This window comes from Petaurus breviceps, unplaced genomic scaffold (assembly GCF_028583685.1).
Source record: "Petaurus breviceps papuanus isolate PSGF00001 unplaced genomic scaffold, PetGlider_PUasm1.0 78, whole genome shotgun sequence".
Lineage (NCBI taxonomy): Eukaryota > Metazoa > Chordata > Mammalia > Diprotodontia > Petauridae > Petaurus > Petaurus breviceps.
Genome location: NW_027186502.1, coordinates 5,122,612 through 5,144,021, shown reverse-complemented (window position 1 = coordinate 5,144,021; position 21,410 = coordinate 5,122,612). Strand labels below are relative to the sequence as shown.

The window sequence follows — 21,410 nt, the reverse complement described above, 5'->3', positions numbered from 1 at the left end:
CAGTTGGTGTTGCCACATTACTTTTCTTATTTCTTACCTTTCTTGTTACTCTGAAGAATGATGTTATAACACTCATCATCATCATTTTTGAAAGGACAATGGTTCCATAGGTGGTAAAAGCTGAGAAAGCCTCATTGTCCATCATCTGGGAATATTCAGTCATTTTGTTACTTGAGTTCAACTGAAGTCCTAAAAAAAGAACTTAGCTATTTTAAAAATGACAGTGACCAAAACATTCATTACATACTTGATTCTCTTGAGCAGCAGCAGAAATAAAAATGTAGTTTAAAAGAAAAACAAAATAAACAATAAATCTATCCTAGGTTATGTGGAGAAATTCCATACATCTTGGCTTCAAAAAGAAATAATAATGCAATTTTTTTTAATTTCAAAATATTGGTTCTACACTATCAGACACAAGTATATCCAGACCCTTAATGAGTGTACTAAAGTGAAAAAACTGCAAACAAGAAAGAGTGATAAAAATTACCACCAATTAAGTCTCTCCAACAATAAAATTGAGTGCTTTGGGAGATAGGGAGCTCCCCATCAGCAGAGTCTGGATGCCTACTTACTGGGGATTATTGTGGAGAGTGGAACTAAAGGACATTAGAACTACTTTCTAACTCCAAGATCATACAATTATATGAAATTCTGCAGAGCCATTCTAAAAGTAAAATCTAAAGTAAACTCCAAGAAACACTTATAAGCTACCTACTGTGAGCAAGGCTGAGGCTACAATGACAAATATAAAAATCTCAGCCTTTAAGATGAAACAGAAAAGGTTATATGTCATTGATTATTCATATGACTTACCAAATGCATCAAAGAATACTATTTGTCATTTCATTTTTAATGCAAATGATAAAAATATGTGCAAATCTTCTTGCTAGGAAAGTCTATAAGTCCTTGAGGCTAAATAATGAGCTTCAAGACACCTCTGTCTATTTATACCACCAAGAGGTCAAAGATAGAAGAAAAAGACCCATATGTTCAAAAATTTCTATCAGCTATTTTTTTTGTAAAGACAAAGAACTGGAAACTAAGAGGTATCTCTTAATTGGGGAATGGCTGAAAAAAATTATGGTATATGAAAATAATGAAGTACTATTTTCTAAAAACTGATGAGGGATAGTTTCTGTGAAACCTGGGAAGATTTGAATGAACTGATGCAGAGTGACATGAATAAGGTAACAATTTATATAATAACAATAATACTGTACAAACAATTTTGAAAGAACTAAATGCCTTTCCAGAGGACTCATAATGAAGCACATTGCCCATCTCCTGATATGGAGTGCAGGTTTCAGGATGAGACATATATATTTTTTGAAATTGCCAAAGTGGGAAATTGTTTTCTATAACTATACATATTTGTTATGAATGTTTTGTCAGTCAATAAACCTTTATTTAGTACCTACTATGTGTCAGACACTATGCTAACACTGCTAATGCAAAGAAACACAAAAATCAGTCCCTGTTTTCAAGGAGATCACAGGCTCCTAATGAGTGAGACAACATTCTGACTATGTACAATCAAGCTACATATAGGATAAATTGGAATAATCCCCAGAAGGAAGTGTTTCCTCCACCCCAGCAGCAGAGCCCTACTTTAATATAGATTTAAAAGTCAAGAAATAGACTGGAAAAATTAACAAACAACTAAGGAAAGAACCTGACCATAGAAAGTGACAACAACTGGTGACAAAGAATGGTGACAGGGAAGATCAAAACATGAAATCAGAAGAATACAATAAAGTCAAAATTGTTAGAGTTCCTTTCCTCAAGGAGATCACACTGTAATAGAGGAGATAAAAAAATACATATGCACACACACATATACACATATGTGTGTATATATATATACATATAAATCTATATGGAATATGTGACATGTACAAATTAAAAATTAATTAACCTTAGAGGGAAAGGTACTAGTTGCTAGGGGTTCCTTAAAATATCTCCCAAATACATGGTGCTTGAGATGAGTTTTGGAGGAAACCAGAAATTCTAGCAGGTGGAGATGAAGAGGAAGAGGAATAAAGAGGAATCTCTACTAGGAATTGGGTGTATTTAGTGCGTACAAAGGCAAAAAAAAACAGGAGATGGAGCATTATGTGTAAAGAACAAGTAGATCAGGATACCTAGATTGTAGAGTGTGGAGGTAAATCACGCGAAAGTCACCTGAAAAATATGGAGGAACCAAGTTGTCAAGAGCTTTGCATGCCACAATGAGGAGTTTATCTTTGGTCCTGAGTAATAGGAATCCACTTAGACTGTACAATGGTTAGTGCTCTGACCTGGCAGAGATGAGACTGTCCATAGTTAGGTTGTAAGTAACCCAAAGGGCAGTGGAGAGAAGCATCGTGATCATGAGTAGGTTACTTGCCACACATTTCCAATTATGACCTATTCATAAGGAAGGGTTTTCACAAAGGAAATGAAAAGAATAAAAATGTATTATATGGACCAATCATTCAGGAACGTTGAAGAGTGATAGATGGACAGATGAGGAACTGCAAATGGCATCACAAAATGTAAAGGGACAAAATATCCATTTTCTAGCACCTTGGATAGATCCTTTAGTGATGATCTATAGGACAACATGGACTAAAATCACACAGAATGAGGTGTTGATGAGATGGAAGGAATATCTACGTTGGTGTCTCTCACAGACTCATTAAGGTATTGCTCTATCATTCATTCAAAAATCCAGGGATTTTTCCTCACTGAGCAGAAGTGGTGTTTGCAAAGAAAAGATAAGTAAGAATTTCTAGACTTATAAGGAATTGGTCTATGGAAGCCCAGTTCAATGGTGACAGGGATGGCCTCGCAACTATTAAGACCTGGGTTCATATTCTGTGTTTAACCTATATTACCTGTGAGACCAAATCTCTAAAACTCTCAGTGCTCAAGAAATTCTCAAAGACTAGAACAGAAAGATAAGCGAGTACCTTATCTGCATCAGTAGAATGAGCTTCCATACTAAGAATGCATCTACTGATGAAATCACAGGCTTACCCCAATCCAGAAAATAAAAATTAAGAAAGAAATCAGTAGTTAAAGGAAAGACATAATATTTTTATTAGTACAGACTTACATAGCCATATATTCACAGAACTACAAAGAACTCTAAAAGTCCAGACCATCCCTTCCCTGAAACATGAACCACTTAGACAACATCTCCAAAAGTCATACGTGCTCTGCTCAAACATGTTCAGTAATGAAGAATAATAACAAAGACTATAGAATGACTTTTGCTAAAAAAAATTATTTGTTTGTTCTTCAAACACTAAGGATGGTGTTTACTCCATTTAGTTTGTGGTTTTTAGTAGAGGTGTCAAAACTCATCAGCTGGTACCAATAGAATATAATGCCTTTAATTGTCAGACCCAGGACCATTCCTTCCTCTTCCCAGACTATCCTAAGTATCATGAGTATTTACAAGGGGAAGGAAATGAAATGTCAGCACAGGTCACAGAAATCAAGACCGTAACATTTATTAAAAGGATGCATGCTCAGTCAAGTACATTTTCAAAGTCAAATTTGTAAAGATATCACCATGTTTCTCCCTGGCAAACTTCCTGCTATACAGAGGTAGAAAACTCCAAAGGTTGCAAAAATGGAAAAAGCTGAAACAAAATATTTCCTTTCTTTTTTTGTAAAAATTTATGCCAGAGGAGAGACAGGAATATAATAAAAGCAAAAGTCATTTAAGAAAGTGATTGGTAGGAGTTTTGAGTAAGTAAATAATAAAGCCATACTGGACTCATACTTATGTATGTACCAGTTGTCTCTCCTGACAAATGTAAAAAGTAGAAATTGCTTCTTTTTTATCCTCAAGGCCTAGAACAGTGGTGGGGAACCTCCAGCCTTGAGGCCACATGTGACCCTCAAGATCCTCAAGCCTGGCCCTTATACTGAATACAAACTTCACAGAACAAATCCCCTTTATAAAAGGATTTGTTCTGTAAAACTTGGACTCAGTCAAAAGGACACACTAAAGGAGGCCACATGTGGCCTGGAGGCAGCAGGTTCCCTCCCCCTGACCTAGAACAATGTCTTACACATGGTAGATACTTAATATATGCATGCTGATTGATTGAAAAGGGGAAAAAACAGACAAAGTCAATAGTCATAAAAGTTGGATAACAGAAATTAAATTATAGAAAATAAACTCTGGAGGGTCATCATGGGGTGGAGGGGACCCTAGGTTCTCTAAGGTCATTGAAGCTTAAGCTCTAATAGTGGCATCATGTTGGGAAAGCTTTGAATATCTGGCAGCAGTCAGAGTCTTTTTTCCAAGGACCAACCTAGTGAAGTATGGAAAGGTTTATCACTCCTAGGTTGACCACATGGTGATGAATTCTTTGGTCATGACAATCATGAAACAATGTAAAACATACAATGGCCTTCAGTCCTCTGTACTCCTGTAATGGGAATGCAAATTTGGAAGATCTTCCCTGCCCCTAGGCTAAAGTGCACCTGAAGCCTGGGGTGGGAGGCTTGTTTTTCAGTAGATACTTTTTGATTGGCCAGTGGCCAAAATGGCGTCATGAACAGGATCTGCAGAGTAAAAGGAAAGTATGGGGACTGGGATAATTGTTTGTGTCCCAATTGTGGTAGCTGTGACTCTGTGGAGCTGTGGAACAGGAGAGAAGAATGGCCTGCATGTGGATTTCACTGAGCTGAGAGCAGGAATGGTAAGCTGCCTGCATGGGGACCTGGGCGGAAAAGATAAGAACTGAGCAGTAAAGCAGGGGCACTGAATATGTTTCCTGGCTGCATCCCAAAGTTTGGGACCCAGGGGGAGGATGGACTTGTGACTATGGTGGGTGGGATGAAGTGCCTTGGATCCCCAGGGACCCCACCTTGTTGGTTTTGTTGCCCAGCCCCCTCTCTGTACTTGGAAGCAGGTGCTGGAGCTGTGTGAGGGGAAGGACAACGCCCCCCCACCCCCCCAGAACTTTATTTGAACTCTTGTTTTGAACTGAAGTGATAATGCTATGTACTTTGTGTTTGTTTAAGGCCCAGTGGCCACTTTGGTAACTTTAGTTCTGTACCTTGAAAATGTGACCTAAGAGATGTTTAGTGCTAATTCAAAAGTAAATTGTCTATGCTATGGGCATGAAAGATCTTGGGGCCGAATGTAATGGGAATGCAAATTTGGAAGATCTTCCTTGCCCCTAGGCTAAAGTGCACCTGAAGCCTGGGGTGGGAGGCTTGTTTTTCAGTAGATACTATTTGATTGGCCAGTGGGTCAATAGGGTTGTTACATTCTCTGAGCCAGGAGAATGCTATATAAGCCCTGATGTGTAGCTTTGTTTTGGGGGCTCACTTTGAGAAGTGTTCTGTGATTTGATCTGGATTCTGGGAAGCCATTGTCCAGAGGCCCCCCCCCCCTTTGAAAAACCCAGATGTTGAAAGCCAGATGTTGATTTGGTATGGATGTAATGGTTGGACAGTTTGAAATCTGTCTACTAGATCTGTTTCTGTCTTGATAATTCTGCCTGTGTACTTTGAAGTTCGGGGTGCTGACCTTTTCCCCTGAACAAGGTAAATGATATATGGTCTGACTGATTAAAGTAAGCTTGTTAACCCATTTTGAGTTGCTTTCCTTTATCAAAGCAGATCCAAGAACCTGTATGGGCAGCCACCCTGAGGACGCTTGGGGTGCTTGCTGCTACAATTCCCTACCCCCTTCTCCTCCTGCTTCTGTAGTGTCTGAGTTAGAGTAACGGGAAAATGGGGCAGAAGAAGGTGAAAATCAGTTTTCAATAATCTATAATATAGAATTAGTTATTGATTGTCCATTATAGAGTAGAACATATAGATTCTGTAAGCTTTAACTTAGTAGCTCCTGTTCTAAATGTGAGATTTTTGTCCAATGATAAATGGATAAATTATTGGAGGAAATCAGGTTTTTAATCTTGATATTCTCATTGTAAATGAAATCAAAAGACACAAGGAAGTTGTAGCTAAATATCAAAGTGTGTGATCAAAATAGAAGATTGTATGGTCATGTGATAAAAGCAAAGATATGCTGATATGGAGTCTGTATGCTCCACTGGTATACAAAATGTTGTAAAGAAAATGTGAGGAAGGCCTACAGTCCATCATATAGAATTTCTGTTGAATTTATAAGATAGCATAAAGGAAAGTCACAAGGATGGGCATGCATAGATGGGCATTGAAATTCATGATTGGCAAGAATATACACATCAATGTGATCATACATTTTTCATGTATTTTAAGGACAATAATAGTGAGATTTTATTACTAAGGAATGCTTTAAAATTTTCAAAACACTTTTGTATACATTGTCTAATTTAATCCTCATAATAACCTAATAAGGTATCATCACATATCACTTTACAAAAATAGGAAAAGGTTGCTCAAGGTTATATAATTTGCCTAGCTTCACAAAGCTTCCTCCTGGTGGGGCCAAAATTACTTATGCAAAAATCAAATGAGATAGTCAGATCTTCGATGGGGATGATCAAGTATAGACTAGATGATTGCTTGTCAGCGATGTTCTACAGGGGATCTGTTTCCAGGTATGGGTTGGTTTAAATGATCTTTAAGGCTTTAACCTGTGAATGGCACTATGCCAGGCATTATCAGAGATATAAGATAGAAAATATGTCTACTACTCTCAAGGAGTACAGAATCTAGTTGAGGAGTGAGGATGTTACTACATAAAAAAAAAATCACTTCACTCTAAGGCAGTCTATATTAACTGTCTTAAGATGTAGCAGATTTTCAGAGGGGGGAGAGACTTTTCCAAATGGGGTAGTAAGGGAAGATTTCAACGAAGAGGTACATTATGTGCTGAGCTTTGAGGGTAAACAAGTTTTTAATGGGCAGGAAAGTATTCAGAGGACAGCAGCAAACATGCTTTTTCTTCCAGTCTTTTGTAAAGGGGTTAGTCTTGGGCAGGGGTGGGGAACCTGGGGCCTCAAGCTCACATGTGGCCCTCTAAATCCTCAAGTGCGGCCCTCTGACTCACTCCGAACTTCACAGATTCCCCACTCCCTGTTCTTGGCTATACAAATGAATTGGAATAGGCATTGACTTTCTTTTGTATATCCTCAGTATCTCTGGGGCAGTGCTCAGCATATACTGGGTGCTAACTAAATATTTTGACACAGTATTTGTCTTTCTAGAAGGTTCTAAATTCAAGATTCTTTCAGATCCTGCTCCTTTCCTATTTCCTCATAGTATCTATTGCAACAGATTTGTAATCTCTTGCTTAAAGAGTCTCAAGTTCATTCTGGAGGAGAAAAAGCTGTTTTTCTACTTCTGTAATTATATAATCTTTTGTTAAATACAGGAACAGTCTAAGTACATATCCAAAGGGCCATGACTCAGCATTTTCCCACAAAGAACTTTTTTCATATTAGCACATTATTGAGGGACTACCCTCATGCATAAGGATAAGAATTTATGTTGCTAGTCTACATTTTGATGATTTACAACTCATGTCAGTATATAAGATTATAAACCCCTAAACACCTTAAACCATCAACATTAGCATAATCATCATTAACAACAACATTTAAATGATGATTTGCATTCACTAAATTGGGGTCTAAAGAATATTAGGGAAGGTGACGATGGGTTATCTTAGTTTCATGTCTTGGAGATCTTGGACAAGCCTCTTTACCCTTCTGGGTCTCAGTTTCCTCAACTGTAAAATGAAAGGAATGTATAAAAAAAAGAAAAAAGTCTCAAAGTGCTTAATGAGCTGACTATAGCCATATAAGCTTTTCAATAGAAGAATGGACACTTAAGCCCGGCCTACTGAAGCCATTCATTGTTGATTTCCATATAAATGCATAATATTGTTAGTCCTCTCTTACATGCTAGCCAGTCTGTGGATGTTGTCTATTCTGTTTCTCATGGAACACATGGAAAAGGAGTATCTAACCATTATCTTCCCAGAAATGACCTTCTCTGGAAGAGAGGAGATTCAGATTCAGAGTGGCCAGAGGGAAAATCACCTGTCATTTGTTCCTGGAGATCATAGCATAAAAAAGACCAGTGTTAATTTAAAAAGCAAAAGTACTGAATTTGAGAGTGCAATGGTGACTTCCTACCTTTGGGGGGTCTGGACTGGTGAGTTCATGGATAGAGGGAGCTCTCTAGTAGGATACTCTTAGATATATATGCTATTAATTCAGATCAAGAATTGTTCTGTAATTTACAATCTGAGAGATTCTTCGGGGACTCGTAGGTTGAGATTTGCTGAGTGACAGCCAGGATATTCATAGCTGCTGATCTTGAAGAGACCTCAAAAGCAATCTAATCCAACATCCTCATTTTCCATATGAAGAAACTGAGACCCACTGTAAGTAACTGTCCCAAACTCACACAAGTAGTAAGCATCGGAGCTAGGATTTAAATTTAAATTGATTGATTCCAGAATGAGTGCTATTTTCCCCCCTTCTTAAAGAAAAAAGATAAAGGTCTTTTCCCACAGATCGAGTCTCTACTTCTCTCCATGTAAAGGACAGGGAGAATAGATCTGTGATTTCGTAGGTAGAGGAAATTCCCAGGTAAGGGAGCTCCCTGTACTCAAATAGGCTGGTATCTTCTCTGAAACATATATTCTTGGGGCAGCTAGGTGATGCAGTGGATAGAATGATCTGAAAGGAGTCAGGAAGACTTATCTTCATGAGTCCAAATCTGGCCATTAGACACTTCCTAACTGTATGAGCCTGAACAAGTCACTTAACCCTGTTTGTCTCAGTTTCTCACCTGTAAAATGAGCTGGAGAAGGAAATGGCAAACCATTCCAGTATCTCTGGCAAGAAAACCCCAAATGGGGTCATGATCGAATAAAAACAGGAAACACAGTACCACTTTCAATAGTGCATTTTCACCAAGCCCCCTTAATTCTGTGGCCAGCTCTCTAGTCACTGCCACATTGCTTAGCTCATCTAAGAACCTTAGGTAAATTCCACTTCTCCACTAGAGTGCAGTATTTTCATCTTGTCCAAATTGTCATTTATAAAGTTAGATTAAAGATATCTCATGTTCTCCCCTCTTATCTTGAAGGTCACAGAAGCCATTAGCATTAACCACCGGCTCTTTCCAAACAGCGAAGAGCCCTAGAACACACCTCAGGGTTTTGAAGAAGTAGTCTCTACCCCAAGGAGGGTAGGATAGAAGGATGAGGAGAGAGTCATTTAAATATGAATGATTTAAATAATGTCAACTGGGGATCTTGAAACTTATTCGACAATATGCAGGCAAATACCGCAATCATCTCTTCATAAACTTGGGAGAAAGGGGATAAAAAGGGGGAACAAACCTTTTTATATGTAACATTACCCCAGGACTCCTTCAGAGAAGCTGAGTCAAGTGTATGCACTCCCTCCACAGTACCCCCTCCCCCTTATCTGGATATTACAGCATAGGACAGTTAGTAGCTCAGGCTTGTGGTTCCAAGAGTTTAGGCTTCTGCATTATTTTCTCTTGCCTAGTTTCCCACTCCCACCAGTAAAGATAAGACTAGCAAGTGCACCTAGCCCCTCCATCAAGCTCTCCTGGATTTCCTGGTGTGTGAAGGCACTGAGCATAGGTCTTTCTATGATCTTTTCACTTACACAGGCTGCAGATATCGCTTACCTACCGCTTATCAGAGAGAAAGCAAGGTCAAAGCCGATTTCAGATCCTTGGAATACGAAGGATACCTCCTAGCTTCAGTGTCACAGCAGCTGCAGAACATCATTTATTCCAAGGTGAAAAATGCCCCATCCATCATGCAACAAAGACAAAACTGTTGGCTGTGGTTTTCTGTGGCCATCATAAGCAATTTTTTTTCAATTGGATGCTGTTTTAGTTAGAAAATCAGGGTCTGATTCACCACATAGCTATGTAAATATTGAAATTCTTAAGAAGTCATTATCTTGCTTTATGGAATTTTTGAAAACCCAAAAAACTTTAAGTGAGGAGTGGGGAAGTCCATGGACCGCAGAACACAGGTTTGTTCCCCCCACCCCCACAGAATTTAAAAGAAAAAAAGCTTAGCCACTAATTTTAACATCATCTAGGCAGAATTACACCCACCCCAAACCCCTGCAAAGAAACAAAGATAAACATGTAACAGGAAGTTTCAAGCCCTTTTCCCTTTCAGTCTTATACCTGCTTCTGCCACTACCAATAATCCCACCACACAACAGTTTCAAATATTGTCTCTGGTTCCTACACCCAATAAGGAATTATAAAACATTGAAGAGACAAAATAACCAACCTTTCTCCACTAAGTTTCACCAACTTCGTGCTGGGGCTTTCACAATTTCACAATAGTTTAGCAATTGGTTGACTCCTCCCCCTAAAGGCTTTGCCTGATAACTTTCCTCCATTCAGGACCTTTACTCCTCCTTGGACATATTCCAGATCCTACTGCTGAGGCCTTTTCCTTCTTTCTGGATCTATTATCTGGTTTCTAAGGAACTCCCTTTTGCCTACCCAGATTCTTTCTTCTTAGAATTCCCTAAGTGGAGTAGACAGAGTAAATCTATATCATTTTCTTGTAGCTATAGCATTTTAACAGTGCTTGGGGGAAGGGATAAGGAAAGAGAAGCCTGACCTTAATTCAGCTTGGTGTAGTGCTAAAGGATCAAAGAATCACTTAATCACATAATCTCAGAGTTTGAAGGGGGGGCTCATATATGAATAAGATCCCCTATACAATATAACTGACAAATCTAGCCTTTATTTCAAGATCTCCCAGTGAGGGGGAATCCTTATGTTTCAAGATAATGAACTTCCTTTCTGGTTAACTTTGAGTTTGGGGAAGTTTTTCTTTCCATATTACCTAAATTTTCCTCCTTGCTAATTCCCCAAATTGTTCCTAATTATGTCTTTTAAAGACATTATCTGATTTGACTTCTGGACACTACATCTCTTCAGTGTCCTGCCTGAAAGTTGTTGAAGAGAAATGAACATGATTATTCCATATATGGTCTGACCAGCTCAGAGAATAGAGAGACTATAAACACTTGACACCTGGAAGCTATGACTTGAAGGGTAGTCCAAAAGTACATTAATTTTTGGGGGGGCTGCCTTAACACACTGTTAACTTATTTTGAGCTCATAGTCCCCTAAATAAAAACTCATATTTTTTTTCATATGAACTGTTGTCTATTCACATTTCTCCCATCTGTTACTTATAAAGTCAATTTGTTGAACCCAAAATAAGACTTTACATTTATCTCTACTAAATTTCTTCTTGTTAATTTTGGCCCAGTATTCTAGATTGTCAAGATCTTAAACTATCCTTCCCAGCTATGCATCATCTAAAAATTTGATAAACCTGTTAACTATGTTTTTCTCCAAATCATTGATAAACATGTTAAATAGCACAGAAACAAGCAGAGGTCCCTGAAACACTTCACAAGAAACCTTCCAGGGTGAAATAGAAATAGTACGAAATATTTTGGGGATCAGATCATTCAACAAGTTTGAAATCTATATAACCACTTCATTATCTAGACCAGTGGCCTCTCAAATTTTGATTGTGCACTCCTATCAGCAAATTTTTTTTGAGCGCACATGATATATATATACACATATATTTATGTATGTGTGTATATACTCATGTCTCTATATATGTATATATGCACACATATACATGTGTGTATATATCTACAAATTATATAATGAACTATATTATAGACATAAATATACACAAAATAAGGATTTTGAAAAATGAGATAAAGATGAAATGAACAATAATTTTAAATTTATTTATAGATGATACAAAACCATTTTTAATCTTGAAAATGTTATTGATTGAATATACCTTGTTTTTTAAAAAAATATCTATATTTGTCCTGGGGGATAAAAGGATAGGGGATAAGACAGACTTACCAACTCCACTTACTTTGCAGTAACTACTTATTTAGTTAATTTAATCAATGTAGCTAGCCTAGCAGGTGAATTTTTAAGACTTTTATTGAAAGATACACAATGCAACAAGCAAATAACAATTTCACATTCAGTGAATATAATTCTTTTTCAACAAGAGTAATGTTTCTGTGTAGATATTTGTAATAAAAACAAGCAAAAATGAATTGTCTTTTGATTTCAGTTTAGCAAAAAAAACACATTTTAATATAAATTCATTCCTATTTCTTTATGTGAATGTGTTTAATATATGGTATCACATTCTAATTTTCTATTCATTTTGGCTGTTTGAGTGTGTATATGAGTATGTGTGTGAAAGTATTTTTAATATGTGTGAGGAACAGCAAGAAGGTCAGTTTGCCTGGAAGAATAGTAATATATAAGGTTGGAAAAGCAAAAAGTAACTAGATTGTTAAGGGCTTTAAATGATGAGCCAAAGAGTTTATATTTAATTATAGAGGTTATAGGGAAACACCTGAGATAATTGAGTGGGAAGTGGGGAGTGAACTTGCAGTGAGTCTCATCTCTCCTCAGACTATACTCCAGGCTTCCTCTACCATCTCCCAGATCTTTGTCTTGAAGCTCATCCCGACCTCGAAATAGACACATTGCAAGTAGCCTCCACCCAGGAAGCCTCTCTTACTGCTTGAATAGCTCTTCTCAAAACCTCCATTTAAGAAAGGTTCCCAGATCACTCATGTTTCATTCTTTTCCAGGGTATATAAGCTCCCTTTTATGTGTTGTCTTCTTCCTTAGAATGGAAACCCCTTGAGGTCAGCCTACCAGTTTCTCCTCATATTTGTATTCCCAGTATTTAACACAATGTCTGGCACATAGTGACTGTTCAATATATGCTTGTTGACTGACTATATGGAGAATGGGCTGGAGTGGGAAGAGATTGAATGTAGAAAGATCATTTAGGAACCACTGCAATAGCCTGGGTGAAAGATGGTGATGTTCTTAACTGGCATGGTGTGTGCATGAGTGAAAAGAAAGGAATGGATGTCAAAGATGATATCCACACAAATGATAAGACTTGGCAACTTCTTTGGAAGAAAAAAATAAGTGTAATGCAATGGCAGTGAACCTTAGTGATCAGAAGGGTTGTGGTTTCCTGGACAAGCTTATGGAAGTTCAAGAAAGCAGTAGATTTGGGGTTGAGAATAATTTAATTAAGATTTGCCTATTACTGCCTGCTCATCCTGTGCAACTCACTCTTCCCCTCCCAAAACTAAAATAGGGGAGGGGGGCAAGGCTCCTACTCACTATTCACTTTCCCATAGTTTGAAGCCTGCCCTCTGAGGGATACCTACTTTGGCTGAAAGGTGATCTAGGGGGAAGTAGGGCAGGATTCAGCAACAGAATGTGGTAGTACATTGGGAGAATCTGGACCTGTAATCAGTGATGAATAAATGTGGATTCAATGGAGACAAACCCCTTCTTAGGGAGGGTGAGATATGACTGCCTTCCTACCCTCAGATGGGCTTTGGCATCTTGTTCCCATTTGTTTCTTGTTCAATCATTTTTCAGTCATGTCTGACTATTTGTGACCCCATTTGGGTCTTACTTTTTATTAAGAACTCAATGTGTCTTGTGTGGTATCATAGAAAGAATTCTGGGCTGGAAGTCAGGAGACCCAAGTTCTATTACCAGTTCTACCCAATTCTGAACACAAGAAAATTTGGGGGAGGGACCTGAGAGGGGACTAGGAAGATACAATTTCTATTTTCAAATGTTTGGAGAGTTATTGCATGAACTGGAGATTAGATTTTGATGGATATTTATTAGGATTGTTGGGATTGATAAATGTTCCACCTGCATCAAGTGAGGCAAATGGTAAAACACTGCTATTCAAACATAAGGAATAATTCCATTAATTCCATTACCACTGGTCTGCACCTGAATACTTGTCAGTGGAAACCTGCCTGATCTAGCTCTAAGAAGGATGTTATTTAAAAAATTCAAATTCCTATCTATCTCTCTATTTATTTTTATTAAACCCTGTACCTGTTTGCCTCAATAATAATCAGAGTGGTGTTCCTCAGTTTTGGGAAATGATGGGAGACCTCTGATCTAGACATATGGTATTTCTAGGATGAAGAGTTTAATTGAGCTTAAATTGGCAATTACTAAGAAGTTTTCTTGGATGGTTGAACAGATGTCCAACTGAGCTGAATCAAGTCAGTCCTGTTTTAATATTGAGTAAGATACTCTTTGTCCAACATAAAAACCACTCTTCTAACAGACATTTAAGACAACTAATATCTGGCTCTCCTTCCCCAACACTGGTGACATTCCTCAGCTTTATTTGAGAAATTGCATTATTGCTACTACTGATACATCTATTCTAGAAAGAAGTAGACTTTAGTTTTTCAGACTGTCAAATCAGAAGCTTTTGTAAGAGCAAAATGATTCATTCCATTATTGCACATCTTAGAACTTGTGCTCAGAATTACAGCTTGAGAAAGAGGTATTTGGTATAAGCGTTAACTTGTTTGACAGTTCTGTTCTAAATTTTGAAAGTAGTTCTCCTGTTAAGTGCCTGTCTGACAATGGTATGCCAGGACTCAGTCATGCAAAATAATTATTGTTCACGGTCCTTTGGCTTAAGTCAATAGCTCTGTGCGAAATGCAACATAATGCTGAGATCTAAAGTTTCTGAATCAAAACTATGGAAAAGGTGACTTTTTAAACAGATGTGTTGGAACATTCTCAAAGTTTCTACAGAGAATAGCTAGTGATTTTCTTGGACCCACAAGAAGTATAATATTTCTAGCAGCAAATCCATCATAAGAATTATGTTAACTTGCATTTATACAGCTTGATAATTGCTTTTAGTAAAACATTCTAATAAAAAGAGCAAATGATATTATTGAAATATGAACAAATAATGTACACCATTTGTTTTGAGGATTATGCTAGGTGACAGAATAGATAATAGAGTGTCAGACCTAGAGTCAGAAAGACCTGAGTTCAAGTTTGGCCTCAGATACTTAATAGCTGTGCTATCTTGGACCAGTCATTTAATTTCTATTTGCCTGGGTTTCCTCTTCTATAAAATGAGAGTATAATAGCCCCTACTTCCCAGGGTTGTTGTGAGATCAAATGAAAAAATCATTGCAAAGTGAGTGCCTGGCACAGAGTAAGCAATATATAAATGTTAGTTATTATTATTAAAGCTGTCTATTTTAAATTTTTGGTGAATTCAATTGAGCTAACACATTAAATAAATGCTTGGGATTTTATAGTGGCTTGGTGATTCTGGCCTTTCAAGAAGTCCATGAGTATAGTCAGGAATTTTAAGAGAGAACTGTGTTTGGTATAATATCAGCTCAAAGAAGAATAGACAATGATTCCCCCAAAGGAGAAACATTCTCTCTATTGTCTAGTACACCTTGCTAGGACATGTGAAGTGCAAGTAACATCATTGATCCTGAATAAATACTTATTAGTAAGCACTTAGCAGTGCTTAGCACAGGGTCTCATGTAGTAGGCATTTAATAAATACTTGGTAACTTGACTTACTGATGGAACAAATGAAAAGGAAGATGTTGTCAACTTCTGGCTGTAAATCCAGAAATCATTCACCCATTAAGTCAGATTATTCTGAGGCTTATGGGGAAAAGGAAAATGTTATCAAAAGAACTGGTTTAAGAAGTTTGTACACACTGTTTTACTTCTGAGTATTGTATACTTAGAGGCAGCTAGGTGGTTCAGTGGATAGACTGTTATATTGCAAAGTCCAGAGTTCAGTTTTGGCCTTAGTTCAATTTGGACCCCAGTCACTTATTAGCTGTGTGACTCTGGGCAAGTTACTTAATCTCTCTTTGCTTTAATCCACTAGAGAAAGAAATAGCAAACCACTCCAGTATCTTTACCAAGAAAATCCTATGGACAATACTGAATTGCTATGGTCCTTGGGGTCATGAAGAGTCAGACATAACTGAATGATGGAATAACAAGAAAAATCACATACTTAATAAGAATTTAAGGATAATTCTCAATTTAGATTACTTTGGTTCACTTGTCTATCTTATGAGGTAATAGTTTTGTCTAATTTTAATTAATTATTAAGATTCATTTGGCTCTTTTGCAATATGGCTAATATGGAAATGTATTTTAACTGACTTCATACTTATAATTGATGTCATATTATTTGCCTTCTCAAGGAATGGGGGAGGCAGGATAGAAGGAAATGTGAAACCAAAATTTTTAAAAAGAATGTTAATTTTTCACATGTAGGAAAATACTTAATGAAATAAATAAAAATATGTTAAGATGTAAAGACTTTTTAAAAAGAATAACTTGGCTTCTCTGCAAAGTCTTACTACAATGCTTTGTCTTAATATGAAAGTAAGCTAAGGTTCTTAAAGGCTATGACAACAACTCATGTTGTAAAGATTTTGAGTACATAAAGGGGAAAGGAAAAAGAATAAGCATTTATATAGTGCCTACTCTATTCCAGTCACTGTGCTAAATGTTTTACAAATATGATCTCATTTGAGTCAAGATGGCAGAGTAACAGCAAGAAGTAAAGCCTAACTCTGCCAACAAACCATCCAAAAAGATCTTGAAAATGCACCAGATCACCTTCTGATTGGGAAAGCCAAGAAAGGTCACTGTGAATAATTTTTCAAACAAGGAAAGCATAGGGAGATAGAGAGTTTTACTAACAGGATCTGGCTAGGACAGTGCTCCTGGAATGCCATGTTCAGAGCATTTTTGTGCCTAGGTACTGAAAGAGAGCTAAAACTGTGCCCAATGGCAGGAAGTTATTGGTCCATTCTTCAAAGACCAATGACATCATTAGGTTGGGGTCAGGGTACGATATGTTCAACTGTGGCTGATCAGGCCAAGATGAGTATGGAAGATACTGCCACTGATTGGGCACGAGTTGTCCATTAGAACATTTAGGGTAGAGGTGGCTCTGGATTTACCCAGTTCATGTGTTCTTTGTGCTTCTATGATTCTTGATGCTGGGCAGTCCTGTGCCAGTGTTTCCCATGTACCAGGTACCAGGGCAAGAAGAGATTCCAGGCAATCCTTGATCTAGCACAGGAGGAAGAAATGGAAGTTCAGTCTCCCACTAACTTCCCAATTTAAGGACAGACCGAGGAGAGGATCTGCAGTAGGGTTGGTGGAGAGGAGAGGTCACTAGAAGGCCCTAGATGGGTATGGAGCAAGAAACAAAGAATCTATATGACTCGGATCTCAGAAGCAGAGCAAGAATTCAGTTACAACCTCTAGGGCACAGTGGAAGCTTATGCTGGAATAACCAAGGCAGGAGTCCCAGACCAAAGGAGAGCCTTCAGGTCAGTCACTCTTAGTCTCTGCCTCCCAGCAGCCCAATCATATCTAAATCCAGTAGCAGTCTACAAAAACTATCAGCCAGCAATAAGATGACAGACCAGACCTGTTTCAGGAACTTGCAGAACAAGAGGGCAGGGAGCCATGAAAGTTTGCAGGTCCCAACCTGAACCATGAAAGTAGGAGAAGAATGTAAGAAGACAAAGTTCAAGACAGATGTTCCCTGGAGAAGTGCTTAGAACCCAGCATTCATGTAAAGCCCAAAGTTAAGGAGTAGTATGGAAGAATGAGAAAATCAAACACAGTACTAGAAATAGAGCATGTCTCATATCTAAAATGTGTCTCATGTTTTAACAGGTACCCTTCCATGTCACGTCTCATCAGAGGGCTGATCACTGGATGATGAATTCTTTGGCCATTCCCTCACAAAAAGGGAAGGAAGAGAATAAGCATTTATATAGCATCTACTGTGTGTCAGACACAATGCTAAGTACTTTTTACAAATATCATCTCAATTGATCCTCACAACAATGCTGGGAGATCGGTACTATTATTACCCTCATTTTACAGTTGAGAAAACTGAGGCAAAAGTCAAATGACTTGCCCAGGACCACCCAGCTAGTAAGTGCATGAGGCTGGGTTTGAACTCAGGTCTTCGTGACACCAGGCCCAGCAATCTATCCCATTACATCATCAGCTGCCTCTATTAAATGAAAAACGAATAACAAAATTATTCTCATACCGGTGCTAACCCTTCCTTCCTTTCCCTCTGCAGTAATGATAATGAGTGGGCTTTAGAGGAGGTAGAAGTACTAAAAACCGTTTTATTCAACTTAATTCTTGGTACTCTACTTTGGGATCCTTACCTAGGTCAACTGATGGTCATACTACTATCATTCCTATCAATTTAACGTTTTAGCAATACATGAAACCAGAAGACATAATAAAGTTATAATTATATCTACTCACTAAATATGAGTTCTCAGAAAGGCAAATAAAAGAGTTGGCACAGATAGTTTAATTGGGAACACTTAGTTATCTTGTATTTAAGTGCTTATGGTATTAGCAAAAGAGACCACCACAAAAATAATTGCAGCTTAGATACCCACAACCATTGCAAATAATGAAGAGAGAGATAAATTCTCTGAAGAACTCTGTAGAGTCAATTAAATTTAATCAACATAATTCAATGACTTCATTGCAATGGTGGCCCTAGGGACAGCCGCAAAACTTATGATGGAAAACATGGGGGAAGAGTAAAAAATCAGCCAAAGGCTTGGAGATTACACAGCAACCTTTTGCCTATGTATTCTGACTAGATTCTTCAAGAAAAGAAGAAGAAAGTATGGAAAACAACATCAAATAATATCATCACAAATCAAACTGATTGTATTTTTAAAAGACCGGTAATGAATCAAGCACTTCAATAAAATTCTTGCAGTCTGGCTCCTGATCCCATAACTCAACCCAAAATGAATTTTCCTAGATTACCCCAAATCTCCAAATTGCTACATTCAAAGACCTTTTCTCAGTTCTTATCTAGCACAAGCACTATGCAGCAGAGAAATGTTGACTACTCCTTCCTTCTAGAAACTTTCTTTTCCCCTAGTTTTTATGAAACTGTCATCTCCTGATTTTCTTACCTGCTTGACTACTTCTTCACATTCTCCTTTGCAAGGTCATTATACATATATCACAGTCCTGGTAATAGTTTTATCCCAGTGACTTTATCTTGGGCCTTTTTTTTCTTGCTATTTTCCTTGATGATCTCATTAACTCAAATGGCCTCACTTATCATCCCTCGCTCTCTATTCTTGACCATATTGTTATATAGTCCAAATTTGTGCTGTCCTCTAATCTCAATTTTTTTGTACCCTTGTCCTAGCAACACTTATACCTTGACAAACTCTAGTGTTGGATTACTTCCACCATCTGCCTCCTCTGATCTTACATGTTGTTGAAGGAAGTCACACAACTGTGCTAACTCAGTACATTTTAAATTAAAGTTGTCCAACTTCAAATGCGACCCTCACTTGAGCGAGGTCCTTTTATTGTCCCGAAATTCTTTTGCTACATTACTCATGCAAAAGTTTTTTCAAGGGGGCGGCCAGGTAGCACAGCAAGTAAGAGCACCGGCTCCAGAGTCAGATTGACCTGGAGATCGAATCTCGGGCTCAGACACTTAGCACCCACCCAGAAACACCTGGCTGTTTAACCTTGAGCAAGTTACTTAACCCCAATTGCTTATGGGCGGCCAGGTGGCTCAAAGAGTAAGAGCACCGCCTCCAGTATCAGGATGACCTGGATCAAATCCAGGCTCAGATACTCAGCACCACACCCAGAAATAAATGGCCGTGTAACCTTGAGCAAGTTACTTAACCCCGATTGCTTTAAAAAAGCTTTTTCAGTCATTTTCTTTTTTCCTTAAGTATGCCATGTATTCTCCTCTCCCCAATTCCTCTCCTATTGTCTACTGATACTGTCTCTACTGCCTTTAAACATGTCCAAGCTACTACCCCCTCAACTTTCATTTTATTTGTCCTCCTTTTATTAACCAAAGTCTTAGGAAAAGTAGTTTGCATTAACCAACTCCACTTCCTTGCCTTTCACTGACTTTTCAATCTTCCTTCTAACCACATTATTCAACTGAAACTACACCCTCCAAAGTTACTTGTGATGTTAGTTGCCAAGATTGGATGGTGGTATACTTTTTTTCCACCCATCTTTCTCAGTCTACTATTTTTGACACTATTGATCACCATATCCTCATGAATTTTTTTTTTCTCTCTGAAATTTTAGGATACTATGCTTTCTTGGTTTTCCTCTACTTATCTGACCCCTCATTCTTATTTTGGGATTCATCACTCATATCAACCCTGTTGGTGTTACCCAAGGTTCTGCCTTATATCCCCTTCTCTCTCTCTCTCTCTCTCTCTCTCAGTAGCTCACTAGCTCCCATGGATTTAATCATCAACTCTATGCACATAATTTTCAGATCTATATATTTATCCCTAGTCTTGCTCTCTCAAACCTCATTCCTGGATCACCAATTGCCTAACACTTTCCCTATTTCTTCCAGATACCACTATCTTCTCAGTGTCTCAAATTAATAATCTTGACATCCTGAACTTCCTGTCATTTTTACCATCATAATATCTCTTGTACTTACTCCTCTCTATTCATACAGTTACTACCTTAGTTAAGAACAACATTGCCTTCTGCATGAATTATAGTAATGGCCTCCTATTTGGTCTTCATGCCTCAAGACTCTCCCACTCCAATTTATCTTCCATACTCCTGATCAAAGTGATTTCCCTTCAGTGCTGATCTGACCTTGTAATTCCTCTATGCAATTCCAGTAGCTTGCTGTTACCTTTAAGACAAAACTATCCTCTTGTTTTGAATTTTAAAGCCCTGTACAACCTGAACCCAAACTATCTGTTTTTGATGTTCAATCATTTCAGTCTTGTCCAACTCTTCCATGACCCTATTTGGGGTTTTGTTGGCAAAGACACTAGAGGGGTTTGCCAATTCCTTCTCCAACTCATTTTACAGAAGAGGAAACAGGTAAATTGGATTAAGTGATTTGCCCAGGGTCACACAGCTAATAATTATCTGAGACCTGATTTGAACTCAGGTCTTCCTAACTTTTGGACCTGGAACTCTATCTACTGCAAAACCAAATTGCCCTCATATTATCTAGTCACCCTCATTATAGATCACTACCCTTTGTACGCTTCAATTCAGCCAAATTGGCCTTCTTTTAGTTCTGCCTGTAAGAGATATTTGACCTCTCATCTGCATACATTCACTGAACATCCCCCATGTCTAGAAAGTATTCCCTCTTTTCTTTTACCTCATAGATTTTCTTTCTTCCTTACAGACATAGCTCAGGAACCTGAATATATGTGGGGTTTACTGAAAAGCAGTAGGACATTTTTAAAAAGTGGTTTCATGCCTCTGAATTTGCAGGGACTAAGTATCAGTCTGCCAACGGGAAAAATTGCAAATTGTGATTCATGCTTTCAAAATTGAATGTCCTCCAGATGTTTAGCAGCAAAAAGAATGCAGATCTGGATGTCTGGTGAGGATTTTTTCCCAGTAACTATTCCTTGCTCTCCTAATTTGATCATGGTGTAACCCTTTATGTTTAACTCATGTAGCCATTTTGAGTTTATCTTGGTATA

The 21,410-nt window shown here is 37.9% G+C and overlaps 1 protein-coding gene across 4 annotated transcripts in view; it reads right to left on the bottom strand.

Moving 5' to 3' along the window:
* Positions 1 to 21,410, bottom strand: part of MGST1 (microsomal glutathione S-transferase 1) — a 359,649-nt gene that overhangs the window by 23,421 nt on the left and 314,818 nt on the right. Inside the window, exons 1-3 of one of the 4 annotated variants that reach the window (XM_069106145.1) lie at positions 10,259 to 10,296; positions 9,634 to 9,722; positions 38 to 189 (exon numbers count right to left, since the gene is read on the bottom strand). In XM_069106145.1, the coding sequence (XP_068962246.1) occupies positions 38 to 163 (126 nt within the window). In that variant the 5' untranslated portion in view covers positions 164 to 189; positions 9,634 to 9,722; positions 10,259 to 10,296. Of the gene's footprint in view, positions 1 to 37; positions 190 to 9,633; positions 9,723 to 10,258; positions 10,303 to 21,410 lie in introns of those variants that run through there. The other 3 variants (XM_069106144.1, XM_069106146.1, XM_069106147.1) reach the window with 3 other exon arrangements.